General features: G+C 44.3%; 2 protein-coding genes across 3 annotated transcripts in view; both read right to left on the bottom strand.

Moving 5' to 3' along the window:
* LOC143277658 (uncharacterized) overlaps positions 1 to 27,170 on the bottom strand; it is a 615,105-nt gene that overhangs the window by 322,101 nt on the left and 265,834 nt on the right. The window lies entirely within an intron of this gene.
* On the bottom strand, positions 3,753 to 25,319 carry LOC143277510 (uncharacterized). The gene is made up of 5 exons (XM_076582364.1): positions 25,088 to 25,319; positions 11,270 to 11,443; positions 8,436 to 8,505; positions 7,920 to 7,967; positions 3,753 to 6,496 (listed from the first exon to the last, which is right to left on the bottom strand). The coding sequence occupies exons 1-5, from the start codon at positions 25,131 to 25,133 to the stop codon at positions 6,277 to 6,279; spliced, it is 558 nt and encodes a 185-aa protein (XP_076438479.1). The 5' UTR covers positions 25,134 to 25,319; the 3' UTR covers positions 3,753 to 6,276.

Genomic DNA, 27,170 nt, shown 5'->3' with positions numbered 1-27,170 from the left:
TCATGACCACAGTTGGCTTTTGTCGCAACAGGAAGAAAGTTCTTCTTTTCTTTCAGAAATAAGGACAGACATATGGGAGTGAGAGGAGTGAAGTGATTTGGGTTCCCACCGGTACGTCATTGCAAGATTTTACAGCACTGAGCCGTGTTGTGATAAATTCGTGAGAAGTTTTGTTTGGTACATGAGAAGTTTTATTTGATACATGAGATGTTTTGTTAATTCACGAGAAGTTTTGTTTAACCCTTTCAATGCCAATCCTATTTTATGCTCACTGACAACTATTTGCCAAGGGATGTTTTAGTCATAAAGGGCTTTTTTTTTCTCTTTCTTTCTTTCTTTCTTTTTTTTTTTTTTTTTTAAATTCTAAATGCAGACTACTAAAAGAAAGTATGTATAACCTGTACTTTTTGGAAAGGAAAATGAACACACTATCCAGTGATGGTAATTTCTTACAAATTTGATGATCCTGGTATGGGAATATTCCTGCAATGACATGTACGGAAGTTTCCGTCCATGGGCACACAGGGGGTTTATGCATGAACAATTTTGTTTATAGTTTCCAACATGAAGAGTTTGTTTAATACATGAGAAGTCATGAGAAGTTTTCTTTAATACATGAGAAGTTTTCTTTAATACACCAGAAGTCATGAGAAGTTTTCTTTTATACATGAGAAGTCATGAGAAGTTTTCTTTAATACATGAGAAGTTTTTTTTTAATACATGAATTTTTTTTTTAATTTCATACCTGAGAATTTTTGTTTTGTGTTTTTTCTAACAGGTAGGAAATGAAAAATTTGTTGATGAATGTGTACATGTGGTGGGGGCTTCTTCTCATTTAAAAAAAAAAAAATTTTTTAAGATGATTATAGAAAATATGCGAAAGATGTGGGGAGAATTTTTTTTTTCCAAGTGACAGCAAAGAGAACAGTGTCTACAGCTTCAGGAAATGACACACTGGAATCACAGCTTTGTTGAAAATAAGCAAACGGAGAGAAGTGTTCAAGAGCCATCTCCTTAACTCTCTCCATACGAATGGTGAAAGAGACGACGTTAACAGCGGTTTCACTCCAATTACCATCATCAAAATATTGCAAGCGGAAGGGTCTTATACTGAAGAGGTGAATGTTGACAAAGAATACCACAATTCTGATGACGGAAGCTAAAGGCTGGGTCATTGAGACACCCACTGGACATCCGAGGGGTATGTATAGAGGAGAAGAGAGGACTGGCCGTACTGAGTGAGTTAATAAACACCAGAAATTTCCTGGTTTCTAGTCACATGGTAGCATAGTGGTGATGCACTCGACCAGGAGTGGAATATCCACAGGACCGAATCCCACATATGGACCACGATTTTTACTCCCTCCGCCACACCCCTCTTCACTAGACCTTGAGTGGTGGTCTGGGTGCTAGTAGTTTGGATGAGTTGACAGAGGCCTCATGTGCAGCGTGCAGGTAAAAGAACCCATGGCAACAATGTTTTGTGCCTGGCCCAACAATCTGACGAAAATTGTACTTTGATAGCAAAACAAATGCATTCACAGACAGGAAAAAAATCAAATAAAAGAATGGGTGGTATTTCATTGTGGTAACGCACTTTTCTCGGGGAGAGCAGCCCGAATTTCACACAGAGAAATCTTTTGTGACAAAAAGTAATGCGATACAATACAATACAGTATAAAACAATACAGCATAATACAATACAATTTAAGACAATACGTGGGCCAAGTTCTGTCAAGCAATGATCAGCAACATGTGCAGTAAATGCAAAATTTTCACTGTCTTTCATCACCATGCCTTACCGTGGTGGTCAGTGGCTGTTGTGAAATAGCATGGATCCATAGAGATGTTAACGGGTATTGATGTACATACTGACTGAAATGTTGGTTTTCAGCTTTGTGTATGTATCTTTCCAAGCTTTCTAGAAATGTGATTTAAATTCGTCGTGTTTGTTCAGTACAGAATTAACAACCACAACAAAACAAAAATCCAATAATCATGAAGATGGAGTGGAGACAGAGAAGGAGGGAGAGAAGCGATGTTATGATGGGTTCTGTAGTTTATAGTGCAGTATGGTTCATGTGTTTGCGTGTTGAAGAATTACATGATTCGGAATAAAATGTGATACTGAAATGCTTTGCTTGCGTTGAAGAGGATTGAAGCCACATGGCATCAGAGGTCTCTTCCCACCCCTCTCAGTGGCTGTGTGTGTGCGTGTGTGTGTGTGAAGAGAGCTCTTTACATGTGTGAGTGCATGTGCGTGTATTCGTTTGTGTGTGTGTGTGCATTGTGAGAACTGTGATATGTAGGATTGTGTGTGTGTGTGTGTGTGAAGAGAGCTCTTTGCATGTGCGAGTGCATGTGCGTGTATTCGTTTGTGTGTGTGTGTGCATTGTGAGAACTATGATATGTAGGAGTGTGTGTGTGTGTGTGTGAAGAGAGCTCTTTGCATGTGCGAGTGCATGTGTGTGTATTCGTTTGTGTGTGTGTGTGCATTGTGAGTACTATGATATGTAGGAGTGTGTGTGTGTGTGTGTGAAGAGAGCTCTTTGCATGTGCGAGTGCATGTGTGTGTATTCGTTTGTGTGTGTGTGTGCATTGTGAGAACTGTGATATGTAGGATTGTGTGTGTGTGAAGAGAGCTCTTTGCATGTGCGAGTGCATGTGCGTGTATTCGTTTGTGTGTGTGTGTGCATTGTGAGTACTATGATATGTAGGAGTGTGTGTGTGTGTGTTGTTGGTATTGTGGGAGTAGCGTAATATATGAATGTGCATGTGCTTGTATGTATGTGTGTCGGTATGGGTGTGAGAGTGTGTGTGGGTATTGTGGGAGTAGCGTAATATATAAATGTGCATGTGCTTATATGTGTGTATGTATGTGTGTCGGTATGGGTGTGAGTGTGTGTGTGTGTGTGCTGTGGAAGCTGCGATACATGGAATGTGTATGTGTGGGGGGGCGGGGTGTGCGGGTGTAACATGAGAGATGGGCAATGTTTGGTGAGTGTGTGTTCAAGCGTCCAGGCATGTGTGCTTTTAAATGTAATGCTGGGCCTGTGTACATTTGTTTGTGCTTACATATTTGTGAGACCGCATATTTGTTGTGCACCTGTTGTGCATGTTTGTGTGTATGCATGCGTGCGTGTTTGTATTTATTTACGTTCATTTGCTTGTTTATTTATGTATTATTTTGGTCTTTTTTCTACACTTCTTTTTATTTCTTTCTATTTGCTTGCTTGTTTTAATTTGATTTTATTTATTCTGATGACTTATACATTTATCTGTTTATTTATCTCTTTCCTTCTTTCTGTGATGAAGACTTTGTGTGTGTGTTTCTGTGTGTGTGTGCATGTGGATGTGTGCATGCATGTCTTTGTGAATGCGCATATGTGCATACATCCGTGAAATGGAGAGTTAAAAAAACAGATGGGCTCACAAGCCAGTCTTGGCAGGGCGCGTGCACGCGCATAGGCACACACACACACACACACACACACACACACACAGGTTCTCTCGCTGTCTGTCTGGTTGAACATCAAGAATGCATTCATTTAACCTACAAACACTGACATTGACAATCTTATGTCAATATCACACATACACACACACACACACACACACAGAGTCTCCATTTGAGAAAACTGATGGATAAATGCATTACTTGTAGATGATGCGTATTCCATATGAGATACTTGTCATATTTTTGTACTTCAGTTCTACTTTCACACGAACAGAACGTAAGAAACATTTAAACGTCTAGTCAGCACTCTTTTTTTTTATTCAAGTGAAAATAAAAACAACAATAACAACACAAAACATTGAAGAAAGAAAGGCGTATGAAACAAGCATTTCTTTAAGTTTAAGAAATAAGAAAGATAAAAAGGTGAGGGGGGAACAAATTTTCGGAACTGGTTGAGCACATTATATTTTAAATGTATTTCAATGTCACTCACTTTTGGTAACATTTGATGACATTCTATTGGTGTGTTATCATTGCACAAGCCTTGCTTCAGAGCATTGATAAATATTGATGATAATAGTAATAATAACAATAGTAGTAATATATCCTGACTCTGCATAGCGGAGAAGAAAAAAAAACCCAAAAAACTCTGCAGTAATAGCTTCCAGCTTGCTTACTTTATTTCCAAACAACTAAACAACATCAACAATGATACAATATTAATAATCGTGATGTAACAATAACCACGATTCTTTATTACGTAAAAACATGGGCGTGCTGGTGTGATAATAGCATTCACCTCTTTCTCTCTCTCTCTCTCTTTTTTTTTTTTTTTTTCGTATGATGATTATCCTGTCATTATAATAGCTGTATAGGTTATCAGCTATTGTGAGAATAGATAACGCCATGATGTTATTGTAGACACAGTTTTACAGTTTATTAGGATGTTTTAACCTGCTGCGGTCAGCTATTGTGAGAATAGATAACGCCATGATGTTATTGTGGACACAGTTTTACAGTTTATTAGGATGTTTTAACCTGCTGCGTTCAGCTATTGTGAGAATAGATAACGCCATGATGTTATTGTAGACACAGTTTTACAGTTTATTAGGATGTTTTAACCTGCTGCGGTCAGTTCACGTCACATAGTGACCTTGATGGTGTGTTTTTTGGTGTTATCGTTGGACTGAATCCATTTCCTCCCCACCCGGTCTTCATCTCCATCTACCCACGCACTGAAAAAAATCAATCTTGCTCACCAGTACCCATGCTGAGCCTTCGGATTGTGTCTGAAAACCATGCCTGATAAACCTGAAGGTTGTGGGCGAAAAATTAAAAGAAAAAAAAAAGTCGGTTCTATTAAATCGTCAGACAATGATAGAGTTCGCTCCCTTGCATTGTTATTCTTGTTTGTCGCTTTTCGCAAACTTTCTTCGTTTTGAATTTCATTTAAGTTAAAAAAAATCTTTTTATTTGTTTAATTATTCATCCATTAATTCATCATGAATCTTCAGCGTTCTCGTTGATGTGTCGGTTCCATTTAGTCGTGAAATCGGGTTTCAGTCGATGACAGAGTTTGCTCCCTTTAACGATGTTGTGTCGTAAAGTGTCAACAGCTGTTGAGTTTCCGCTTTCATGTTAACCTTTTCGAGGATGCGGTATCTTCTTGTGAAAACAATTCTTGGGCAGTGTTTTTGCTCTGATTTAATGGTTGTTTTTCATGGTCTTTGCTTTTGTTGCGCTTGGGTCGAGATGAACCTTCGGTAATAGGTGGTTGTTTTTTTGTTGTTTTTTTTTCATTGGGAAGTAAAGGTGAAAGTTGCGTTTCTTGGTGGCGTTATTGGCGCCAGGTGTGACAATCATTCAGAAACTGAACGTCTCTTTACCTGTAATATTGGTTTGTCCATCAAGTCTTTCTTTGGTTTTGTTCTGTATCCATGCTCTTTGTTGTCGTTGTGACAAAGAACAAGACAGAGAGAGAGTGGGAGAGATTGGGTGAGAGATGGGTGAGAGACTGAGAGATTGGGTGAGAGATTCTCAGAGAGCGTGAGAGAGAGAGAGAGAGAGAGAGAGAGAGAGAGAGACTGGGTGAGAGAGACTGAGAGGCTTGACGAAGTAAGAGAGAGAGTGTGTGTGTATGTGTGTCTGTGCATGTCGTATTTATTTCCCCTTTGCTGTCCGTACTGACTGCGGAGACTGTGTGTGTACACGTTTATAGTCATGTTTTTTGTTGTTGTGTTTTTTTTTTGCATTTTGTTCATATGCTGTGTGATGTACGTGTGTGTTTTAATGACCCCTCAATCCAATCCCCCACCACCCCACTGTTAGATTTCCTTAATACCCCCTCCCCTGTCCCGTCCAATCCTTTGGCCATCCTCAACACACTGTGTGTGTGTGTGTGTGTGTGTGTGTGTGTGTGTGTGTGTGTGTGTGTGTGTGTGCACGCGCGCTTGAAAGTAATTAATGCGTACGTGTCTGAACCACCTTTAAGTTCGCGAACTAGACCATGAACCAATGAGAAGAAGTAGAAACGTACTTTTGTGTGTTTATATTGCTAGTTTTTATTGTCCATGTGTTGAATATTACAAACAAATGTATTTTTTTGTAATTGTGTGTGTGTGTGTGTGTGTGTGTGTGTGTGTGTGTGTGTGTGTGTGTGTGTGTGTGTGTGTGTGTGCACGCGGTGTGCTTGTACTTGTGAGCGGCGTGTTCGTGCGTTTGTGCGTGTAACGTATTCCAGCCTTTATGTTCTTCGGCTGGATCTGACCTTTGCCGTGTACACTATATCTTCATGCGTACATATGTAGTGGGCCGGGTGGTTAGATCAGCGGTGGCATTGGTCCGTTGTTGTTGTTGTTGTTGTTGTTGTTGTCCTCATCACTGCTGCTGCTGCTGCTGCTGCTGCTACTGCTGCTGCTGCTGCTGTTGTCCGTGTCGTCGTCATCACTGCTGGAACTATCTGAGGAGTCGCTGCTGTCGTCGTCGTTGTTGTTGTTGTTGTTGACCACCCGGTAGCTGACTTGAGCGGTGGTCAACAGCCTGGGAACAGTGACAGTGAAATATATTATATATTCTTCTATGGAGTGATGGCATAGAGGTAGCGCGTCCACCTAGGAAACGAGAGAATCTGAGCGCGCTGGTTCGAATCACGGCTCAGCCGCCGACATTTTCTCCTCCCACTTCCCTCCCCGCCCCCCCGCCCCCACACTAGGCCTTGAGTGGTGGTCTGAACGCTAGTCATTCGGATGAGACGATAAACCGAGGTCCCGTATGCAGCATGCACTTAGCGCACGTAAAAGAACCCACGGCAACAAAAGGATTGTTCCTGGCAAAATTCTGTAGAAAAAAATCCACTTTGATAGGAAAAAAAACGAACAAACAAACAAAAAACAACAACAACGAAACACTGCACGCAGGACAAAATCCAAAAAAATGCGTGCCGCTGTAGTATAGCGACGCGCTCTCCCTGGGAAGAGCAGCCCGAATTTCACACCGAGAAATCTGTTGTGATAAAAAGAAATATAAATACAAACTACACACACACACACACACACACACACACAAACACATACATATATGTATATATATATATATATATATATATATATATATATGGTGATGTCCAGTTTTAGCAACCTAAATTCCTGGAGCTAAATGCACGGTATATTTCGTGTCTTTTGCAATGCAAGCATGAAATATAACATGAATAATAATCATTTGACCTTTGCCATCCACTCTGGCTGAGAAGGTAGATTGTGAAGAAATTACCTGAAAAACCACTGTCATAAACCCATACTAATCTGATAACGACTATCACTCGCTTTCCTGCAATTGCAATTTTGGCGGCTGTACACGGTTAATATGGGTTAATGACGGTGGTCTTTCAGGCAACTTCTCCACAATTTACCTACTCAGAGTGGGTGACAAAGGTCAAATCCTTGATATTTATGTTATACTTCATTTTTTTTTTTTAAATAAAAAACTAGACGTTATTTCAAATGTTTTAAACTTGATTTCAATTTTACATTGAATAAAACAAGCATGAGTAAATTGGTCTTTTTTTTTTTTTTTTTACTTGATTTCAGTTTTACACGGACTGGGTGAAATATTGTTGGCCGCATGGGTAAACTGGTCTTTTTTACGTTATTTAAACGTTGTTAAACTTGAGTTCAGTTTTATATGGACTGAGGCATGGGTAATCTGGTTTAAAATTTATTATATATATATATATATATATATATATTTTTTTTTTTTTTTTCATACATTAATGCTTGAATTATTGCCGGGTTTCAGTTAAGAACTGCCGTGTATGAATAATCAGCTCTGTCGAAATGGGTCCTTTGCGGTCGGTTGGACGACGAACAAAATGATTTGATAAGAGTAATGATGATGATGATGACAATAATGATAACAACAACAATAATAATAATAACTTGTGGTCACCGTGGTACTAGTAACTTACCTGTTGATGGTCACTTCGTCAACATAAGGGTCGGACACGTGAATTATCCTGAAAAAACAAAAACAAACATTTGAGATAGTTTTTCACCCCCACCTCTCTCTCTCTCTCTCTCTCTCTCTCTCTCTCTCTCTCTCTCTCTCTATCTATCTATCTATCTATCTCTGTGTGTGTGTGTGTGTGTGTGTGTGTGTGTGTGTGTGTTGTGTGTGTGTGTGTGTGTGTGTCCGCCTGCCTGTCACTCTGTCTGTTTGTCTCCCTCTCTCTCTCTTCATCTGTCTGTATGTGTGTCTGTCAGTTTGTCTGTCTGCCAGTCAGTCAGTGAGTCAGTCAGTCTGTCCGCGTGCCTGTCAGTCTGTGTGTATGTCTTGTCAGTCTATACGTGTCAGTCTGTTAGCCAATCTGTCCGTCTGTCTGTGTGTACGTCTGTCTGTCCGCGTGTCTTTAAGTCAGTCAGTCAGTCAGTCGGTCTGTCAGTCAGTCAGTCAGTCAGTCCTTCAGCCAGCGTCTACCACTCACATTTCACAGCCGTCCTCAGAAATGGTCAGCATGGGTCCTGCAACTCTCACCGGGTTGATGGGGCATTGACCTGTGGAACGTCATGATCAGTCAGTGCTCACCCCTCGTCTTGACCACAACGAATGGTGATAATAATAATAATAATAATAATAATAATAATGTGGAGTGATGGCCTAGAGGTAACGCGTCCGCCTAGGAAGCGAGAGAATCTGAGCGCGCTGGTTCGAATCACGGCTCAGCCGCCGATATTTTCTCCCCCTCCACTAGACCTTGAGTGGTGGTCTGGACGCTAGTCATTCGGATGAGACGATAAACCGAGGTCCCGTGTGCAGCATGCACTTAGCGCACGTAAAAGAACACACGGCAACAAAAGGGTTGTTCCTGGCAAAATTCTGTAGAAAAATCCACTGCGATAGGAAAAACAAATAAAACTGCACGCAGGAAAAAATACAAAAAAATGGGTGGCGCTGTAGTGTGTAGCGACGCGCTCTCCCTGGGGAGAGCAGCCCGAATTTCACACAGAGAAATCTGTTGTGATAAAAAGAAATACAAATACAAATACAAAAATAATAATGACTATTTGGACGCCCTATCTCCGAAGAACCCATAGCGTTTACAAAATACAATTACATGTAATACGTTGACGCAGATTCATTTGCGTATACGCATCACAAAATAAAAAGGTCTCTCTCTCTCTCTCTCTCTCTCTCTCTCTCTCTCTCTCTCTCACACACACACACACACACACACACACACACACACCAGGCATTTATACAGATACAGCCCCAGTTCCTCCCTCCACCCACCAACAGTCGCAGACAGACACAGAGGGCGGGAAAACTAATCATAACAACTGTGGAAAAGGTTGAGTTTTGAGAGTTGATTTGAACGAGGACAATGAGTGAGTGTGTCGGTCAGAATTAGGGAGTTTGTTCCAGATCACAGGTCCGATGAAAGAAAAAGCACGTTCCCCATGGAGTTTCTTTCGACTGTTTAGTGTGCGAAAACGACGATGATGGTGGTGGTTATGATGATGATGGTGGCGGTGATAATGATGATGGTGGTGATGATGACGGTGGTTGTGGTGATGATGGTGGTCGTGATGATGGTGATAATGATGATGGTGGTGATGATGACGGTGGTTGTGGTGATGATGGTGGTGATGATTGTGATTATGATGATGGTGATGATGATGATGGTGATGATGATGATGGTGGTGGTGATGATGGTGATGATGATAGTGGTGGTGATGATGGTGATTATGATGATGGTGGTGATGATGATGGTGGTGGTGGTGATGATGGTGATGATGATAGTGGTGGTGATGATGGTGATGATGATGGTGGTGGTGATGATGGTGATAATGATGATGGTGGTGATGATGGTGATAATGATGATGGTGGTGATGATGATGGTGGTGGTGGTGATGATGGTGATAATGATGATGATGATGGTGATGATGACAGTGGTGGTGATGATGGTGGTGATGATGATGATGGTGGTGGTGATAATGGTGTTGATGATGATGGTGATTTTATAATGGTGGTGGTGATGATGGTGGTAATAATGATGGTGGTGATGATGATGGAGATGGTGGTGATGATGGTAATAATGATGATGGTGATGATGATGGTGGTGGTGGTGATGCTGATGGTGGTGATGATGATGGTGGTGATGATGGTGATGCTGATGGTGGTGGTGATGATGATGATAGTGGTGGTGGTGATGCTGATGGTGGTGATGATGGTGATTATGATGATGGTGGTGATGATGATGATAATGATGATGATGATAATGATGATGGTGGTGATGATGGTGATAATGATGATGGTGGTGATGATGGTGGTGGTGGTGATGCTGATGGTGGTGATGATGGTGATTATGATGATGGTGGTGATGATGATGGTGGTGGTGGTGATGGTGGTGGTGGTGATGATGGTGATGATGATGGTGGTGGTGATGATGGTGATGATGATGATGGTGATGGTGATGATGATAGTGGTGGTGATGATGCTGATGGTGGTGATGATGGTGATAATGATGATGGTGGTGGTGGTGATGGTGATAATGATGATGGTGGTGGTGATGGTGGTGATGATGGTGGTGATGATGATGATGGCGGTGATGGTGAATTACGACGATGAAGATGATGGTGATGCCTGCGTGTCTGTCTGTCTGTCTGCCGACCTGTGTGTGTGTGCGTGCGCGCGCGCGCGCGCGTGTGTGTGTGTGTGCGCGCGCGCGCTCGTTAGCGTGTGTGCTTGTGAGTGTGTTATCCGTGTGTGCGTGAGAGAGAGAGAGAGAGAGAGACAGAGAGACAGACAGACAGACAGACAGACATTGAGAGATTCCACATCCCAGATACTTTATTCATGTATAGGTTTAGGCGCCTGATGAAGGTCTACGTGAACTTTTTTCCCCCCTCCTTTTAAACATCACATCGCAATGCATGTGAGCGTCCAAACACCCTGACAATAAAAAAAAAAAAAATATATATATATAAGTAAAGCAGCGATGGTTTCAGTATGTAGAAGAATAAGATATTGTCACGAAGTAACAATTTATCTGAATTGGAAAGCTTTAGATTAAAAGCACACACACACACACACACACACACACACACACACACACACACACACACACACACACACAAAAGGGGGTGTGTGTGTGTGGGGTGTGTGGGGGGGATGGTGGGGGGGCGTGGAGGGGCTGAAAATTTTCAAACTGTGTCATGAGAGGTTGACAGGGACAAGAGAGAGAGAGAGAGAGAGAGAGAGAGAGAGAGAGAGAGAGAGAGAGAGAGAGAGAGAGAGAGTAATTGCCGGCCTTCTCACCGTCATCATCCTCTGAGGAGGAAGAGGAGGAGGAGGAGGAGGAGGAGGAGGAGGAGGAGGAGTCTGACTCCCCACCGCCGGGGGGACCAACAGCAGGGGGTTTCGAGGGGGCCTGCACACCGTTCATGGCGCTCGGCAGACTGGCGCCCGAGGCTTCTGGGTTCCATCTGCACACTGTCCGGGGGGGGGGACAAAAATTGGGTAGGGGGGTATTTTTTGTCAGTCACTCAATAAAGTCCAATCAAATCAATCGGGGGATTTATTTTGTCAGTCACTCTGTAAAATCAATTCAATCAATTCAATCAATCAATCAATCGGGGGATTTATTTTGTCAATCACTCTGTAAATTCAGTTCAATCAATCAATCAGCCAGTCAGTCAATCAGTCATTCATTCAATCAATCAATCAATCAATCAAAACATAATCATTTGGATGAGAGATGAGACGATAAACAGAGGTCCATTAGCTCACGTAAAGGGACCCACGGCGTCAAAATGGTTGTACATGGCAACATTCTGAAGAGAAATCCACCCTGATAGTGATAGTGAAACAAAGACACTTGCACGCAAAAAAGAAAAAAGAAGAAGAAAAAAAAGAGAATATTTTGTGACAAATACAAAAATACACAATACAAAGCAAGCAAGCAAGAAAGCAATTAACCAAGCAGCAAACTAGGCCCACCCACCCACCCCAAACCGCCTGTCCATTGATTTAGTTAGTTCGTTGGTCATTTTTCTTCATATATGTATGTATCTATCTATCTATATAGATAGACAGATGATTATATAGCGGTGTTCGTGTATTTCGTTTTGGTGCCCCAGCGCTCGGCTTATATCACAGATGACATAAACTTAAAGTTGGGCCAACAGCAAAGTGAGAGCTGTATGATCAATGTTTTCTCCGCTGCAATTGGAAGCCATTTACAGCTGAGTCTTCTTGTGAAGGACTGTGACTGAGACTATGAGGCAAGATTGCACTGGCTCGTACTGCTGCAGCCTTGGGGGCTAGTTGACCTTTTTGGGAATCATTCCAACGCCTAAAACTCTCTTGGCTGAGGAGTCGGGGATGTAACTTGGGCAAGACACTCTCTACTAGAATCAAATTCTAGCTCAGATAGTCAGGACAGCAGTTGCCTCCTCTGCTGGTCATAGTCGGATACGACAGACTGTGTCGTACATTTCGTCTTGGAGTGTCCGTCCCTCCATCTCTGGAAAGTATGGAACTGATCCCGCTGTCGAACTGATCCCCACCCCCCACCATCCTCACTCCCCTCTCGCACCTGTCTATGGATCCTCCATCCCCCCCCCCCATCTCCAACCCCCCCCCCCCCGCCCCCCCCCCCCCCCCTCCTCCCCCCGGCACCCCTTAGAATGGAGTTAACTTTGCTTCTTCCATTTGTGAATGATGGAAACGTTATTTTAAACACTGAATGGGGAACATGAATTTTCGAATCAAATCTTTCAACTATAACAACAAGAAGACATCTGACATGTTATTTTTATTTTATTTTTTAATTTTTCAAACACATTGTGGCTGCCCATAACCTGAGCGAACCGTAAGTTACCGTCTTCTGTGTGCGGATTCATGGCTGTGGAATTTACTGTACTTACCTTACGGAGTTATGGCCCATTTGAATGAAATTAACCATCTGAAGTTTTGACAAGTCCAAAGTCTGAATTATATGACGACAAAAGAATATCTTTATATCTTCGTTTTTTGTTGTTTGTTTGTTGCTGTTGTTTTTTGCGTCCAAAAAAACAAATAAACTAAACTAAACTAAAACAAAATAAAGAAGATCCGAACAAAACAGAACTACAACAACATACATGGCATGTCACAAACGTGTATTGTCCGAACTTTAACCGTTCTGCTTCTAAAGATGGTCTGGTGCAGAAAGAAAGGTTGACCAAATTATTTAAAAAAAAAAAAAAAATAAATAAATTTTTTTTTTAGTGAATTTCAAATCTGACATGAGACGTATGAAGCGCTGGTCTTGTTGAGAAAGTATAGTGAGAAAGGACTGTCTATACTGCTGTCCTGCCACACGATGAACCCAGCGAATGAACGAGAGAGCTGACTACCAAAAGAGAACCATTGCAAAATCTTACCCTCCTCCACACACTCATTTCTAGGTTGCGTATCACAGCTTCCACGGCACCCCCCCCCCCCCCCCCCCCCCACACACACACACAGATGAACACTTAATTGTACAAGCACACACACATACGCCCATATCCCCCACCCCAACCCCACACATATATATATACAAAGATATATATATACACACCCGCACGTGCAGGGTAATGTGTGTGTGTGTGTGTGTGTGTGTGTGTGTGTGTGTGTGTGTGTGTGTGTGTGTGTTGGGGCTCATGTACGTTTATGTGCATTTGACTGTGCTTTCATATCTGTGAAACTGCATGTTTGGTGCATATATGTTATGCATAATTTATGTGGGTGTATGTGTGAATGTGTGTCTCCATGTTTTACATTTATTTGCTTATTTATCATCATTGTTGTCTTTTTTATTTATTTATTATTAATATTATTATAATTGTTACTACTACTACTACTACTTTTAAAAAAAAATATAATTATTATTTATTTACTTATTTATTTATCTATGTACGCCTTATACATGTTATTAGTAGTGGCAGTAGTTATTTTTTATGTATTTATCTATTATTTATTCACCCCTTATTTATTTATATTATTTATTTATTTATTTATTTATTTATTTATTTCTCAAGGCCTGACAAAGCTCGTTGGGTTATGCTACTGGTCAGGCATCTGCTTGGCAGATGTGGTGTAGCGTATATGGATTTGTCTGAACGCAGTGACGTCTCCTTGAGCTACTGAAACTGAAACTGCAAAATCTTAACGGATTAATATCATTATTCTTTATATTTCGTTTTATTTCAGTTATTCGTCAATTTGATGTCTCATCTGTTCGGTTTGGGTTGCGCTGCTGGTCAGGCATCTGATTAGCAGATGTGGTGTAGCGTACATGGATTTGTCCGAACGCTGTGAATAGCTGAACTCAACTGAACTACGGATTGGATTGTGTCCTGACAAAATGCAAGCCTCTTCGCACCAATTTTTTTTTTTTTTTTTCAAAGTTAAGGTACCATGGCCATCGGGGCAGCGAATTCATGTCCACTGCGTCTAGGGTTCGGCATAGGAAGGCGGGGCCCAGTCCTCTCCTTTCGTCGATCTCAACTCTCCACAACGGAAGTCAGGTTCCCGCAGTAAAATCGGAGTAATGTGCCTTTGGCATGGACACAAAACATACCGAAACGGGCCGTTTAACCGCAATGATCAAGTCCAACGCCTGACGGTTTCTGCCACAGCGACTCCTAGCAGCAAAAGGTACGAAACTCTTCTCTTTATTATTATTTTTTTACGGCTCACTTAAACCGTTTTACATCTGAACGCATCAGCGAAAGTAACCAAATTCAGGGCGTTGACGTCAGACTTTCAAACTACAGCATTACTGATTGCTAATCATCATTATCAGTTGTGGGTTAGCAACCACAGTTCATTAAACGTCACAGCTTTTGCTGCTAATAATGCGCCATACATGAATTCAGCCGCCACTTAATTATTCACTCTTCACGGGAGACACGTGATCTACGTCACAAAGTCTGTTGACAAGGTCATAAAACCTGCCCGCTGGCAGAAGCTATGGTAGATCTACATGTTCCGCGAAATGCGCAGAAGACAGCATGGCAGACAGATGACAGACAGGTGACGGATACGTAAGTCACAGAATCAGACAATAAAGGAAGGGAAACATGTTTGTCGACAAATCTTTTTTTCATTTTTAATTTAAAAAAAAAAAAAAAAAAAAGAAGACGAAGAGGAGAGAAATGATAACATTTTTTTCCTTTATCCTTCCGCCCATTGTTCCCCATTTTCAACAGGCGGCTTTTGTGATGACAGGTTGTTATTTTTGTCTTTTCCATTGTCGGCTGGAGAGTTCATCTTGGGGTTTGAATTAACGAGCATTGTCCCGGGTGCTCTTAGAGTTCAGGTTCATGTCACTGTTGGGTCGTGTGTGGTGCCGTTAACCTTGAACATTGCCGTTGTGAAATAAACGATGATGGACGCATTTCGTGGTATTTTACCGCTTAAATACACAGACAATTTTCGCAGCTGTCGCTTTAACACTTTAGCGGGTCTGTAAAGAACTGTGTCTGTCGACTGTGATATTCATGCCATAAACTTCAAACATCTTCTTCCTCCTCCTCTTCGTTCGTGGGTTGAACTCCCACGCTCATTCGTATTTACGAGTGTTTTTTGTGTTTTTTTTTCCACGTGCATGAACGTTTTTACCACGCCATATGCAGGCAGCCATATTCCGTTTTGGGGGTGTGCAATGAGCATGTTTTTGTTACCATAACCCACCGAAAGCTGATGTGGGTTATAGGTATCTTCGGATCTTTAACGTGTGTATTCGATCTTCAGCTTGCGTATGCACACGAAGGGGGTTCAGGCACAAGCTGATCTGCACATCTGTTGGCGTGCAAGAGACTCGGATTGCTCAGTTTGATTTTCCAGTCAAACTTGGGGAAAAGGGAAAGAGCGGGATTCGAACCCACACCTTCACGGACGCTGTGTTGGTAGATAAGCGTCTTAAGGATCCTGCCACCTCCCTCCCCAAGTAAAAGTAGTAGCAGCAGCAGCAGTAGCAGTAGTAGAAGTAGTAGTAGTGGCAGCAGCAGCATTAGTAGTAGCAGCAGTAGCAGTAGTAGTAGTAGTAGCAGCAGCAGCAGCACTAGCAGAAGTAGAAGTAGCAGCAGCAGCAGTAGCAGCATTAGTAGTAGTCATAGTAGTCCTATATATACACACAGAATCATATACATATGTATACACACGAAAAAAAAAGAAAAAAAAAGACCGACGAAACAAACCGAAACGAAAGTTCGTTTCAAAATGATGAACAGATAAGTCAATATGCTTCCTTTTCCCATGATTTTCATCCGGCCCTCAAATGATAAAAGAGAGACAAGACAAGACAAGACAAGACAAATGGTTTATTGTACATCAGCCTCAGGCCATTATACAAACACATGGGAAGAGGGGGTGGGGGGGGGCGGTGTTGGGGGGCAGGGTCTGGTGCGGTTGGGGGGTGGGGGGTGGGAGGGGTGCAGTCTGGATGAACATATCAACAGTAAGAACATTGCTATAATATGAACTCGCGTGCTGGGGCAAATCTCAACAGAATCAGAAATGATAAAAGCGAGAGAGAGAGAGAGAGAGAGAGAGAGAGAGAGAGAGAGAACAACAACAACAACAAGCAAATCATTGACAAGCAAAATATGCGAAAAAAATATAACTTGAGAAGCTTGCACAGAACATAACTATGTAAAAATTATCTTTGTGAACAAGCAAGTGAGCGAGAGAGAGAGAGAAAAAAAAGAGGGGGGCGAGAGAGAGAGAGAGAGAGAGAGAGAGAGAGAGAGAGAGAGGGACACACACACACACACACACACACACACACACACACACACACACACACACACACAGAAGGTTCAGAAGATTTATTCACGTAAAGGTCGTCGCCCCAGATGAAAAGTCGGCCGCACATGGGGAGGAGCATTAAGATCATGCCACCAGCACTAATGAGAGACGTTGAAAGTGACAAACGTTTCATTAATTGCCATGCTGCCGGCCCGTATTCTTGACTGGGGGTAGGTAGGGGGATGGGAGGGGGAATGGGAGGGGAGGGGGCAGGGGTGGGGGAGGAAGGGGAGAGGTAGAATAACAGTATGTAAGTCTTTGATTACGGAGCGTCGCATTTTAGTCTTTAATTACGGAACGTCGCATTTTAGTCTTTAATTACGGAACGTCGCATTTTAGTCTTTAATTACGGAACGTCGCATTTTAGTCTGATTTCGGAGCGTCGCATTTTAGACTTTAATTACGGAATGTAACAATGAAAACAGAAGCACATCGGTTTACAAATGATAGATTTCACGTGCACCTGTGTGTGTGTGTGTGTGTGTGTGTGTGTGTGTGTGTGTGTGTGTGTATGTGTCTGTGTGCGTGCGTGCGTGCGTGTGTGTGTGTGTGTGTGTGTGTGTGTGTGTGTGTGTGTGTGTGCGCGCGCGCGTGTGTATGTAACGGGAAAAACAAAACAGAAAACATCAAATTATATAAACATCTGGCGTACACCAAAAATCTGTCGTTGTGGTCCAACACCATTAACAACAAACATACACACACATGCACACACATGCACACACATGCACACACACACACACACACACACACACACACTACACTGAGGATATTGAGGGGGGAGGGGGGGGCATAATCACAGCACGGAAGAAAATACTAACATCCGAGTCCTGTCCGCACTATTCTTCACCTGTCATCACACAGATATGTCTTAATCACCTATTCACATCCATGTCAAACAAAACATTAGTGTTTAGTACCCAGACTTCATGTGCAGTTGCCTCAAATGAAAGCATTTCGGTGAAACGTCTATTGTCTCATGAGGGCCCAGAAATCATGATTTCTGTCCATGATAAGTTTATGTCCCATTCATCCCATTTTTCGCGATCTTAGGTGTTTGTTGTTGTTGTTGTTTTTTTTCCAGTTAGTAAACCATTGCATAACCTAGAATTCTTGAAAAATGTCTTCTTCTGTTAATTTTTTTCCCTAAAAATATATAACCAGAATAATTTATTTATGCAGGCCTATTCGCGCTTCTGAACACTTATAGCCTACCATATTTCCTTTCAAAGTTCATGAATGAATTGTTACGTGTCCTGCAAAACTGAGAAAATTGATTGGTTGCGAAGTTCTACTTTTCTTTTGAAAACACGTGAGTGAGACAGTCATCTCCGTTTACAAATGATTGTCCTTCAACATCACTCTCAATGTTGTTGTTTTATTGCATTGTGTTGTGTTATTGTTTTGGGTAGATGAGGCTCATCAGTCTGGGAAGACAGCTCATCTAAGAGAAGGAAAACTCTGATTTCAAACCTCCGCTGCCTTGCGGCCATACCCACTCATAGGAAAGGCTTCGGGAGTCAACCCTGAGGAAAAATCCGGAGCCGGAGTCCCCAAGGCAGTCCGAGGCTGTATACAGCAACGTTCTGGCAACTCCTGCGACGGCACTGGAACCATGTGTGTCGGCGCTTGCCTTTCCAGCGACGTGGAGAGGGTGGGTCTGCTGCATGGGTAACAGCTTGCCCCCCATACTTACCCAGGCTTTGCGCTCTGGAGCGGTCACTCCAGCTTCGGTTTGCAGTGTCGACAAAACACGGGAAGTAGCAGTCTACCGGTTATAAGTCTGCATACTCAATTGGCGTAGAGTCAGACGCCAGGGGCTGCTTCCGACGGTGGGAGAGGTCATCGCATCTCACTGGGCAGCTACCGCCCGCCTTAAGCTGGGCAGTCCCCAGCCAGTAAGGTGCTGCCCCGCCACGGTCCGTTAGCCTCACTGGGTGCGTGGGGTTTAGGGTGAAAACCGACAATTGTGCATCAGGCAACAGAAAAATGAAAACTCCCGCCCTGAAATTGGGCACTTGGAATGTAAGGACAATGACACCAGGCTTTTCTGACGACCTGCAGGAAGTAAATGATGCTCGCAAGACAGACGTCATCGACAGAGAACTGAGCAGACTGCAGATGGACATCGTCGCCTTTCAAGAAACCAGGCTCCCAGAAACAGGATCTGTGAGGGAGAGAGACTTCACCCTGTTCTGGCAGGGCAAACCATCAGACGAGGTCAGAGAACACGGCGTGGGATTCGCAGTTAGAAACAGATTATTGGGGTCCATAACCCCACCAGCAGAAGGAACAGAGCAAATCCTGTCTCTCCGACTCCAAACATCCTCAGGACCAGTCAGTCTAATCAGTGCCTACGCACCAACTTTGGCATCCACAGCAGAAGCAAAAGATAAGTTTTATGACGACCTCAGTGCTGCTATAAGGAGAATTCCTGAGAGAGAACTACTGTTCATCGCCGGCGATTTCAGTGCCAGAGTAGGTGTCGATCACCACTCCTGGTCCACCTGCTTGGATCAGCTCGGCACTGGGAAAATGAACGAGAATGGCCAGCGCCTGCTAGAGCTCTGCTGTCATCATGGGTCGTGCATCAGTAACACCTTCTTCAACACGAAGCCTCAGCATCAAGTCTCCTGGAGACACCCGCGATCCAAACACTGGCATCAGCTCGACCTGATCCTCACCAGACGTGTCAACCTTTCCAGCATCAAGATCACTCGCAGCTACCAGAGCGCCGATTGTGACACTGACCACTCTTTGGTGTGCAGCAGTGTGAAGCTCCGCGCGAAGAGACTGCACCGTACGAGAAAGGAGGGCCGACCTCGCATCGACACCAGCAAAACATGCGATCAAAGAAAAGTGGAGGAGTTAGCGCGTGTGTTGGAGGATTCTCGCCCTGGCCCACCCACTGCAAATGCCCAAGACCGATGGGAACACTTCAGAGATGCTGTGTACAACGCCTCCATGTCCACCTTTGGCAAAAAGACCAGCAAGTCAGCTGATTGGTTCGAAGCCCACTCAGAAGAAATGACACCAGTCATTGAGGCCAAGAGAAACGCCTTGACGGTATACAAAACCAATCCCAGTGAGCAGAACCTCCAGGTTCTCCGTGCTGCTCGCAGCAAAGTCCAGCAATGTGCCAGGAAATGCGCCAACGACTGTTGGCTTCAGCTCTGCTCCCAGATTCAGATCGCAGCTGACACAGGCAACATCAAGGCGATGTATGACGGCATCAAGCAGGCATAGGGCCCAACGCAAAAGAAAACTGCCCCTTTGAAATCAGCTACAGGGGAAGTGATTCAAGACAGAGTACAACAGATGGAGCGCTGGGTAGAACACTACACTGAGCTATATGCAAGGGAAAATGTAGTCACAGAAGATGCCCTGAATGCCATAGGGTGCCTACCAGAGCTGGAAGAGCTTGACAGAGAACCAACCATAGATGAACTTAGTGAAGCCCTGGACTCTCTTGCCTCTGGCAAGGCACCAGGGAAAGACGGTTTTCCCGCCGAAGTACTGAAGTGCTGCAAAGAGACACTCATCACCGAGTTGCATGAAATCCTCTGCCTCTGTTGGAGTGAAGGCGTAGTACCACAAGACATGAGGGATGCTAACGTCGTCACACTATACAAAAACAAAGCTGCCAGAAGTGATTGCAATAATTATCGCGGCATATCCCCTCTCAGCATCGTTGGGAAAGTCTTTGCACGAGTAGTACTGAAGTGGCTCCAAGTACTTGCAGAGCAAGTCTACCCTGAATCGCAGTGCGGTTTCCGTGCCAACAGATATAGACATGATCTTCTCCCTCAAACAACTTCAGGAGAAAGGCAGGGAGCAAAGGCAGCCACTCTTCGTTGCCTTCATAGACCTCACAAAGGCTTTCGATCTGGTCAGTAGGGATGGCCTCTTCAAGATCTTTCTCAAGATCGGATGTCCACCCAAACTTCTCAGCAACATCAGATCCTTCAACGAAGACATGAAAGGCACCGTCGTCTTTGACGGCTCAACATCAGCTGCCTTCAACATACGGAGTGGAGTCAAACAGGGTTGCGTCCTGGCTCCCACCCTGTTTGGAATATTCTTTGCTGTGATGCTGAAACACGCATTTGGTCCTGCAGGCGAAGGTATCTACCGCCGAACCAGGACAGATGGAAAGCTCTTCAACCTCTCCAGACTAAGAGCCAAGACTAAAGTCCAGCTGTGGTGCCTGCGTGACTTCCTTTTTGCAGACGAATCAGCAGTAACCGCCCACTCAGCCGAGGACTTACAGCAGCTCATGACTTGCTCCAGCGATGCCTGCCAAGACTTCGGGCTTACCATTAGCTTGAAGCGAGTCCTGGACTTTGTGTGCCCGACAAGAGCGAAAGCTCAATGCTTTTCACATGCGTAGCCTCCGACGCATTCTGAACATCACCTGGCAGGACAAGGTCCCAAACAACACTGTCCTGGAAAGAGCTGGATGCACCAGCATGTACACGCTGCTGAAACAGAGACGTATGTGCTGGCTCGGCCATGTCGTGCGCATGGACGACGGACGGATCCCTAAAGACCTCCTCTACGGATAACTTGCGCAGGGAAAACGTCCCACATGCAGACCACAGCTGCGATTCAAAGACGTGTGCAAGACGGACCTAAAAGCCTTGAACATCGACCAGAACAACTGGGAAGCAACAGTCCTCGAACGGTCGGCCTGGAGACAGACTGTGCAGAAAGATCTTTCCAAGTTCGAAGAGACACTCGCTCAGCAGCACGAGGAAAAGAGAATGAGAAGAAAGGCTGCAGCCCAGGCAGACAGACCAGCGTCAGACTTCATCTGTGCCCTCTGCCACAGGGACTGTCATTCCCGCGTCGGACTGGCCAGCCACACCCGACGCTGTACCAGAATAAACACCTAGAGCGCAACTCCATAGTCTTCCGAGACTGAAGGATGCCTACTCCATGTATTGTATTGTATTGTATTGCGTTGCATTGCACTGTATTGCATTGCATTGTATTGCACTGTATTGTATTGTAGTATTGTATTGTATTTCAAAATTGCAAGTCTCGCATCTGTTGTTTGCAAAAACTAGAAACATCACAGTTAATTTTTTTTCTTTCTAAACTTCAGTGATTCTGTAGATGCCTTATCGAATCTCGTTTTTTTTTTTTCTTTTTTATCTGCCGGTATGGGCATCTTAGTGTACAGAATGAGAAAAAGCTGAACTGAGATCGCAGTTTTGTGCAGCAAGGTTGTGTGTGTGAAACAGAGTGGATGTAGGTCTCAACTCAAGAACTGCAAGTCAACAATGCAAGAGTTCGACAGAAAGTCACGTGCATTTCAAGCGACAGAAAACAGAACGAAATTCAGTTTCAGTTTCAGTTTCAGTTTCTCATGGAGGCGTCACTGCGTTCGGACAAATCCATATACGCTACACCACATCTGCCAAGCAGATGCCTGACCAGCAGCGTAACCCAACGCGCTTAGTCAGGCCTTGAGAAAAAAGAAAAAAAAAAGAAAAAGAAAAAAGGTGAATAAATAATAGATAAGCGTACATAAATAAATAAGTAAATAAATCTGTGACTTCAAAATTATGTGTGCTGGTGGCAGAATGGATAAGACGCTCATCTACCAAGACGGTGTCCATGACGGTCTGGGTTCGAATTCACGAATCCCGCTCTCGCTCTTTCTCCCAAGTTTGACTGGAAAATCAAACTGAGCTGTCTAGTCATTCGGATGAGACGATAAACCGAGGTCCCGTGTGCAGCACGCATTTGCCGAACTGAAAAAGAACTCATGGCAACGAGAGTGTTGTCCTCTGGCAAAACTCTGGAGTAGAAACGCATTCTTGACAGGTAAACAAGTATATAAGCATGCACTCAAGGCCTGGCTAAGCGTGATGGCATACGTTGCTGGTCAGCCATCTGCACAGCAGATGTGGTGCAGCGTATATGGATTTCTCCGAACGCAGTAACGCCTCGTTGAGAAGCTGAAAACTGTGCTGATGTATGATTATGTGCGTGTGATATGACATTTATTCAAAACGTGTCGAACAGTGTGGAAATCATATTTCTATGTTAGATTATAATACATTTCATGCCGATTCCCTCACTGTGATTATTACATGTTTATATGACTGTGACTAATCCTTGTGTAACTACTACTTCAAGCATTTTGCTTCTTTTATGTTTATATTGGGGTAGACTGTTTGTCAATCACCTGCTTTGTACATGTTTACATAACTGTGATCAATGCTCGTGTAGTTTACTTCAAGTTGACTTTTCAAGATTATTTTGTATTTTATGTATATACTAGGACAGACTTTTTGTGAATCTCCTGCCTCGTTTGTGAGTCGCACCATGAATGAATTTCTCTCACTGAAGATGAAGTATTCTGTTATTCACACTATGTCTGTTGTAAACAAAACACAGCGACACATATCAGCCCCCCACAAAAACAAAATTTGGTATCAGCCATGTCTTGTCTTGTCTTGTCTTGTCTTGTCTTATCTACCATCCTGTAGTAATCCCTATATAGGGAAACAATCCACAATAGGGCGTTGCGCTCTAGACGACTGATGTCTGTGTGAGACCGCTAAGCCCTCTAGTTCAGCCAGGGGAACCCGGGCCCCGCATAGCATCAGAGCCCCGCACAGCATCAGAGCCCCAGAGCCCTGCACAGCATCAGAGCCCTGCACAGCATCAGAGAGCCCCGCACAGCACCAGAGCCCCAGAGCCCTGCACAGCATCAGAGCCCTGCACAGCATCAGAGAGCCCCGCATAGCATCAGAGCCCCGCACAGCATCAGAGCCCCAGAGCCCTGCACAACATCAGAGCCCCGCACAGCATCAGAGCCCTGCACAGCATCAGAGCCCTGCACAGCATCAGAGCCCCAGAGCCCTGCACAGCATCAGAGCCCCGCACAGCATCAGAGCCCCACACAGCATCAGAGCCCCGCACAGCATCAGAGCCCCACACAGCATCAGAGCCCCGCACAGCATCAGAGCCCCGCACAGCACCAGAGCCCCACACAGCATCAGAGCCCCGCACAGCATCAGAGCCCCACACAGCACCAGAGCCCCGCACAGCATCAGAGCCCCGCACAGCATCAGTGTGAGGGTGAAACGAAAAGTTGCTGTTGTCACCTGTGTTTTGCTCTGCATTACCATCTACACACATTCCACTCTTGTCTCTTACCAGCCCCTTTCCATTACCGCTCACCCCCCGCCCCCTCCCCTCTCACCCGAACTCCCCCCACCCCCTCTCCCCATCTTTCACCAGTCAGTCTGAAAGATTTATTAACATAACCACGCCCTCTCGAGCCAAGACAGAGACAGATACAGAGACAGATTGAGACATAGAGAGACACAGGCAGACAGACAGACAGACAGACAGACAGACACACAGACACCTCCAGTGCAAGAGGAATGCCAATCTATCCCTCATCAGACCAGCCCTGGAGTATGGTTCCATCATATGGAGTCCCTACGTCAAACAGGACATTGATAAACTTGAAAAAGTGCAGCGCCTATCTGCCCGGTTCATAACCGGCGATTATAAATCCAGAACACCCGGCTTCATCACCAAGATGCTTTACACTCTGCAACTGCCGACACTCCAACAGCGCAGACGTGATCTACGCCTCATCTTCCTCTACAAGGTGGTTGAGGGGTTGGTACCGGCCATACCACCTGTATGTAACTTTCACCTTCACCTTCACCTCTCCCGCAGTCTGGGTTCAGACCGTTGGGGCACCGCTGCTGACCTGGCCACCACCCCTCTCCACTCTTCACGGTTTTCTGATTTCCTCAGGGCGTCACCGAGCGTCAAGCCTGTCCACCCCCGGATGTTGTCTTCCCATCTCTTCTTCTGCAGTCCTCTCCTTCTGCCTCCTTGTACGGTGCCTTGCAGGAACGTTTTGGCAAGACCAGATGATCGGGAGATGTGTCCATACCACCTAAGTTTGCGTTTCTTCATGTATGTAACTTAACTCCACACAAACCAGGACGAATCAAAAGGCCACGAACATCTGGCGACCAGTACGATACCACCAGTGCCATCTCTGATCATATAAGAAACAACACAAGAACATTCCAAGTCAGTAGATGTCAGACAGAGCAACAGTCATTTTTTGTTAGTACAGTAAGAGACTGGAACCGCCTGGAAGAAAACATCGTAAGAGCACCAACTCCTGAGACTAATAACATCACACACACACACACACACACACACATCCCCGTCGCGATAATGCCATAATATTGGCGACAGCGATGTATTCAACAGATTCAGATACACAGAGACATAGACAGACACAGATCTTACCTGCCACCAAAAGCAGAGTCAGAGCGAAACGGAGAAACATGTCCATGGCTGTTGAGTTCAGCTGGCTGTTGACACGAACAAGGGGTAGAAGGTCTGTCTGCCTGCCTGAAGGACTACCTGAAGTCTTCAAGTCTCCCAAATGACCGCAGCAGAGACGAGCGCCCGGACCTGTCTGCCTGTCAGCTGGTTGCCGTGGTGCTTGATCCCCTCGGAACTCCGAGTCCTGAGGACACCCCGGGTCCCTTATATACCCCGTTTTCCCCTTCACCCCACGTGGTCTGGGTGGTGGTGAGTGTTTATGTGTTGCCGTGCGAGGCAGGGTGACAAGCCGCTTGATTGGTCGGTGACGTGATCTTCCGGTGAGTGTGTGTGTGTGTGTGTGTGTGTGTGTGAGGAGGTGGTGGTGGTAGAGGTGTGGATGGGTTGAAGTGTGTGTGTGTGTGTGTGTGTGTGTGTGTGTGAGGGGGTGAGGAGGTGGTGGTGGTAGAGTTGTGGATGGGTTGAAGTGTGCGTGCGTGTGTGTGTGTGTGTGTGTGTGTGTGTGTGTGCGTGAGTGTGGGGGTGAGGAGGTGGTGGTGGTAGAGGTGTGGATGGGTTGAAGTGTGTGTGTGTGTGTGTGTGTGTGTGTGTGTGTGTGTGTGTGCGTGAGTGTGTGCTGACAGACGCTGACATGGCTTAATTAATTCATTTCCCCCCTTCCTCTCTCTTTGCCAAGGAAAGGTTCTCTCTCTCTCTCTCTCTCTCTCTCTCGCTTTCTCTCCCTCTCCCTCTCCCCCCCCCGCCTCTCTCTCTCTCTCTCTCTCTGTTTGCATAGACGAGCAGCTAAACTTATTTTACCAGACCAAGCCATATCAACAGAAGAAAAATTAAGAAGACTGAAAATATTATCACTATTCAAGCAATTCGACTGCGTTAAAATGGTCCTCATGTTCAAAGTACACAAAAACATGTCACCACCATACCTCAGTGACCTTGTTCAACGGGCATCAGAGCGTTACGATTCAGATAATTATATTCTGCCTCGTGTGCGCATCGATTTGTACAAATCTAGCTTTGCATTTTTTGGACAATCTGTTTGGAACTTTCTTCCTTCTTTCATTAAGACGTGCGATTCATTACGTTCCTTCAAATCAAGCACACGAAAACTTCTGCTCCACAAACAATAGGCTCACAAAGCAAATTTTTTTACCAGCTGAAAAAGACAGAAAATCATGCTTTTTGTGAAATTTGTATCTATACCTTTACATGCAGTGAATTTACTTTATTTTCTACCTTTGTGCTTTAATGTTTTACTTGTTCGCCTGTTGGTTGGATGTTATTACCTGTAACATCTGGATCAGCAAATTAATCACTTCTGTGATAAAGTTGTGTTTCTCTGTTCTTTTTATGTCCGCTATTTGTTTCTCCGTCATGTCTCTCTGTATGTGCATAAGTGTGTGCGTGTGTGTGTGTGTGTGTGTGTGTGCGTGTGTGCGTGTGTGTGTGTGTGTGTGTGCGTGTGTGTGTGTGCGTGTGTGTGTGCGTGTGTGTGTGTCTGTGTGTGTGTGTGTGTGTGTGTGTGCGTGTGCGTGTTGGGTGGATAGAGTGTGTGCATGTGTATGGATGTGAATGTTTGAATGCGTTCGTTTTATTACTGTTTACGTTTTACGATATTAATGATGATGATAATGATTATTATTCGTAGTAGTAACAGTAGATGTAGCAGTGTTAACAAAATTATTATTGTTGTGTCGTTATCGTTAATGTTGTTATTGTTATTGTTGTCACAAGGACAGATTGGAAGACTAGGCGATGCCTAAAATCTTTATCCTTGAGTAATAAAGTTTTTGAATCTCTCTCTCTCTCTCTCTCTCTCCCTCTCTCTCTTTCTCTCCCCCGTATCTCTCTCCCTCTCCCTTTCTCTCCCCCCTCTCTCTCTTCCTCCCTCTCTGTCTCTCTCTGTGTTTGTCTTGTGTCTTATCCCTCTGTGTTTCTGTCTGTTCGCCGCGTCTGTCTCTGTCTCTGTCTCTGTCTCTGTCTCTGTGCCACTGCTCTCTTCTTCCCCCCTCTCTCACTCTTCCTCCCTGTCTCTGTTTGCGTTCCT

Source organism: Babylonia areolata, chromosome 34 (genome assembly GCF_041734735.1).
Source record: "Babylonia areolata isolate BAREFJ2019XMU chromosome 34, ASM4173473v1, whole genome shotgun sequence".
Classification (NCBI taxonomy): Eukaryota; Metazoa; Mollusca; class Gastropoda; order Neogastropoda; family Buccinidae; genus Babylonia; species Babylonia areolata.
This window is presented reverse-complemented; position numbering and strand designations above follow the sequence as displayed.

What these genes read in the sequence shown, in the direction of transcription:
- LOC143277510 (XM_076582364.1), bottom strand. Translation starts at nt 25,133, where the DNA reads ATGGACATGTTTCTCCGTTTCGCTCTGACTCTGCTTTTGGTGGCAG. An exon ending in GACTCTGCTTTTGGTGGCAG is followed by an intron (nt 11,444 to 25,087) that starts GTAAGATCTGTG and finishes CCCCCCGGACAG; the next exon opens with TGTGCAGATGGAACCCAGAA. An exon ending in CTCCTCAGAGGATGATGACG is followed by an intron (nt 8,506 to 11,269) that starts GTGAGAAGGCCG and finishes GACGTTCCACAG; the next exon opens with GTCAATGCCCCATCAACCCG.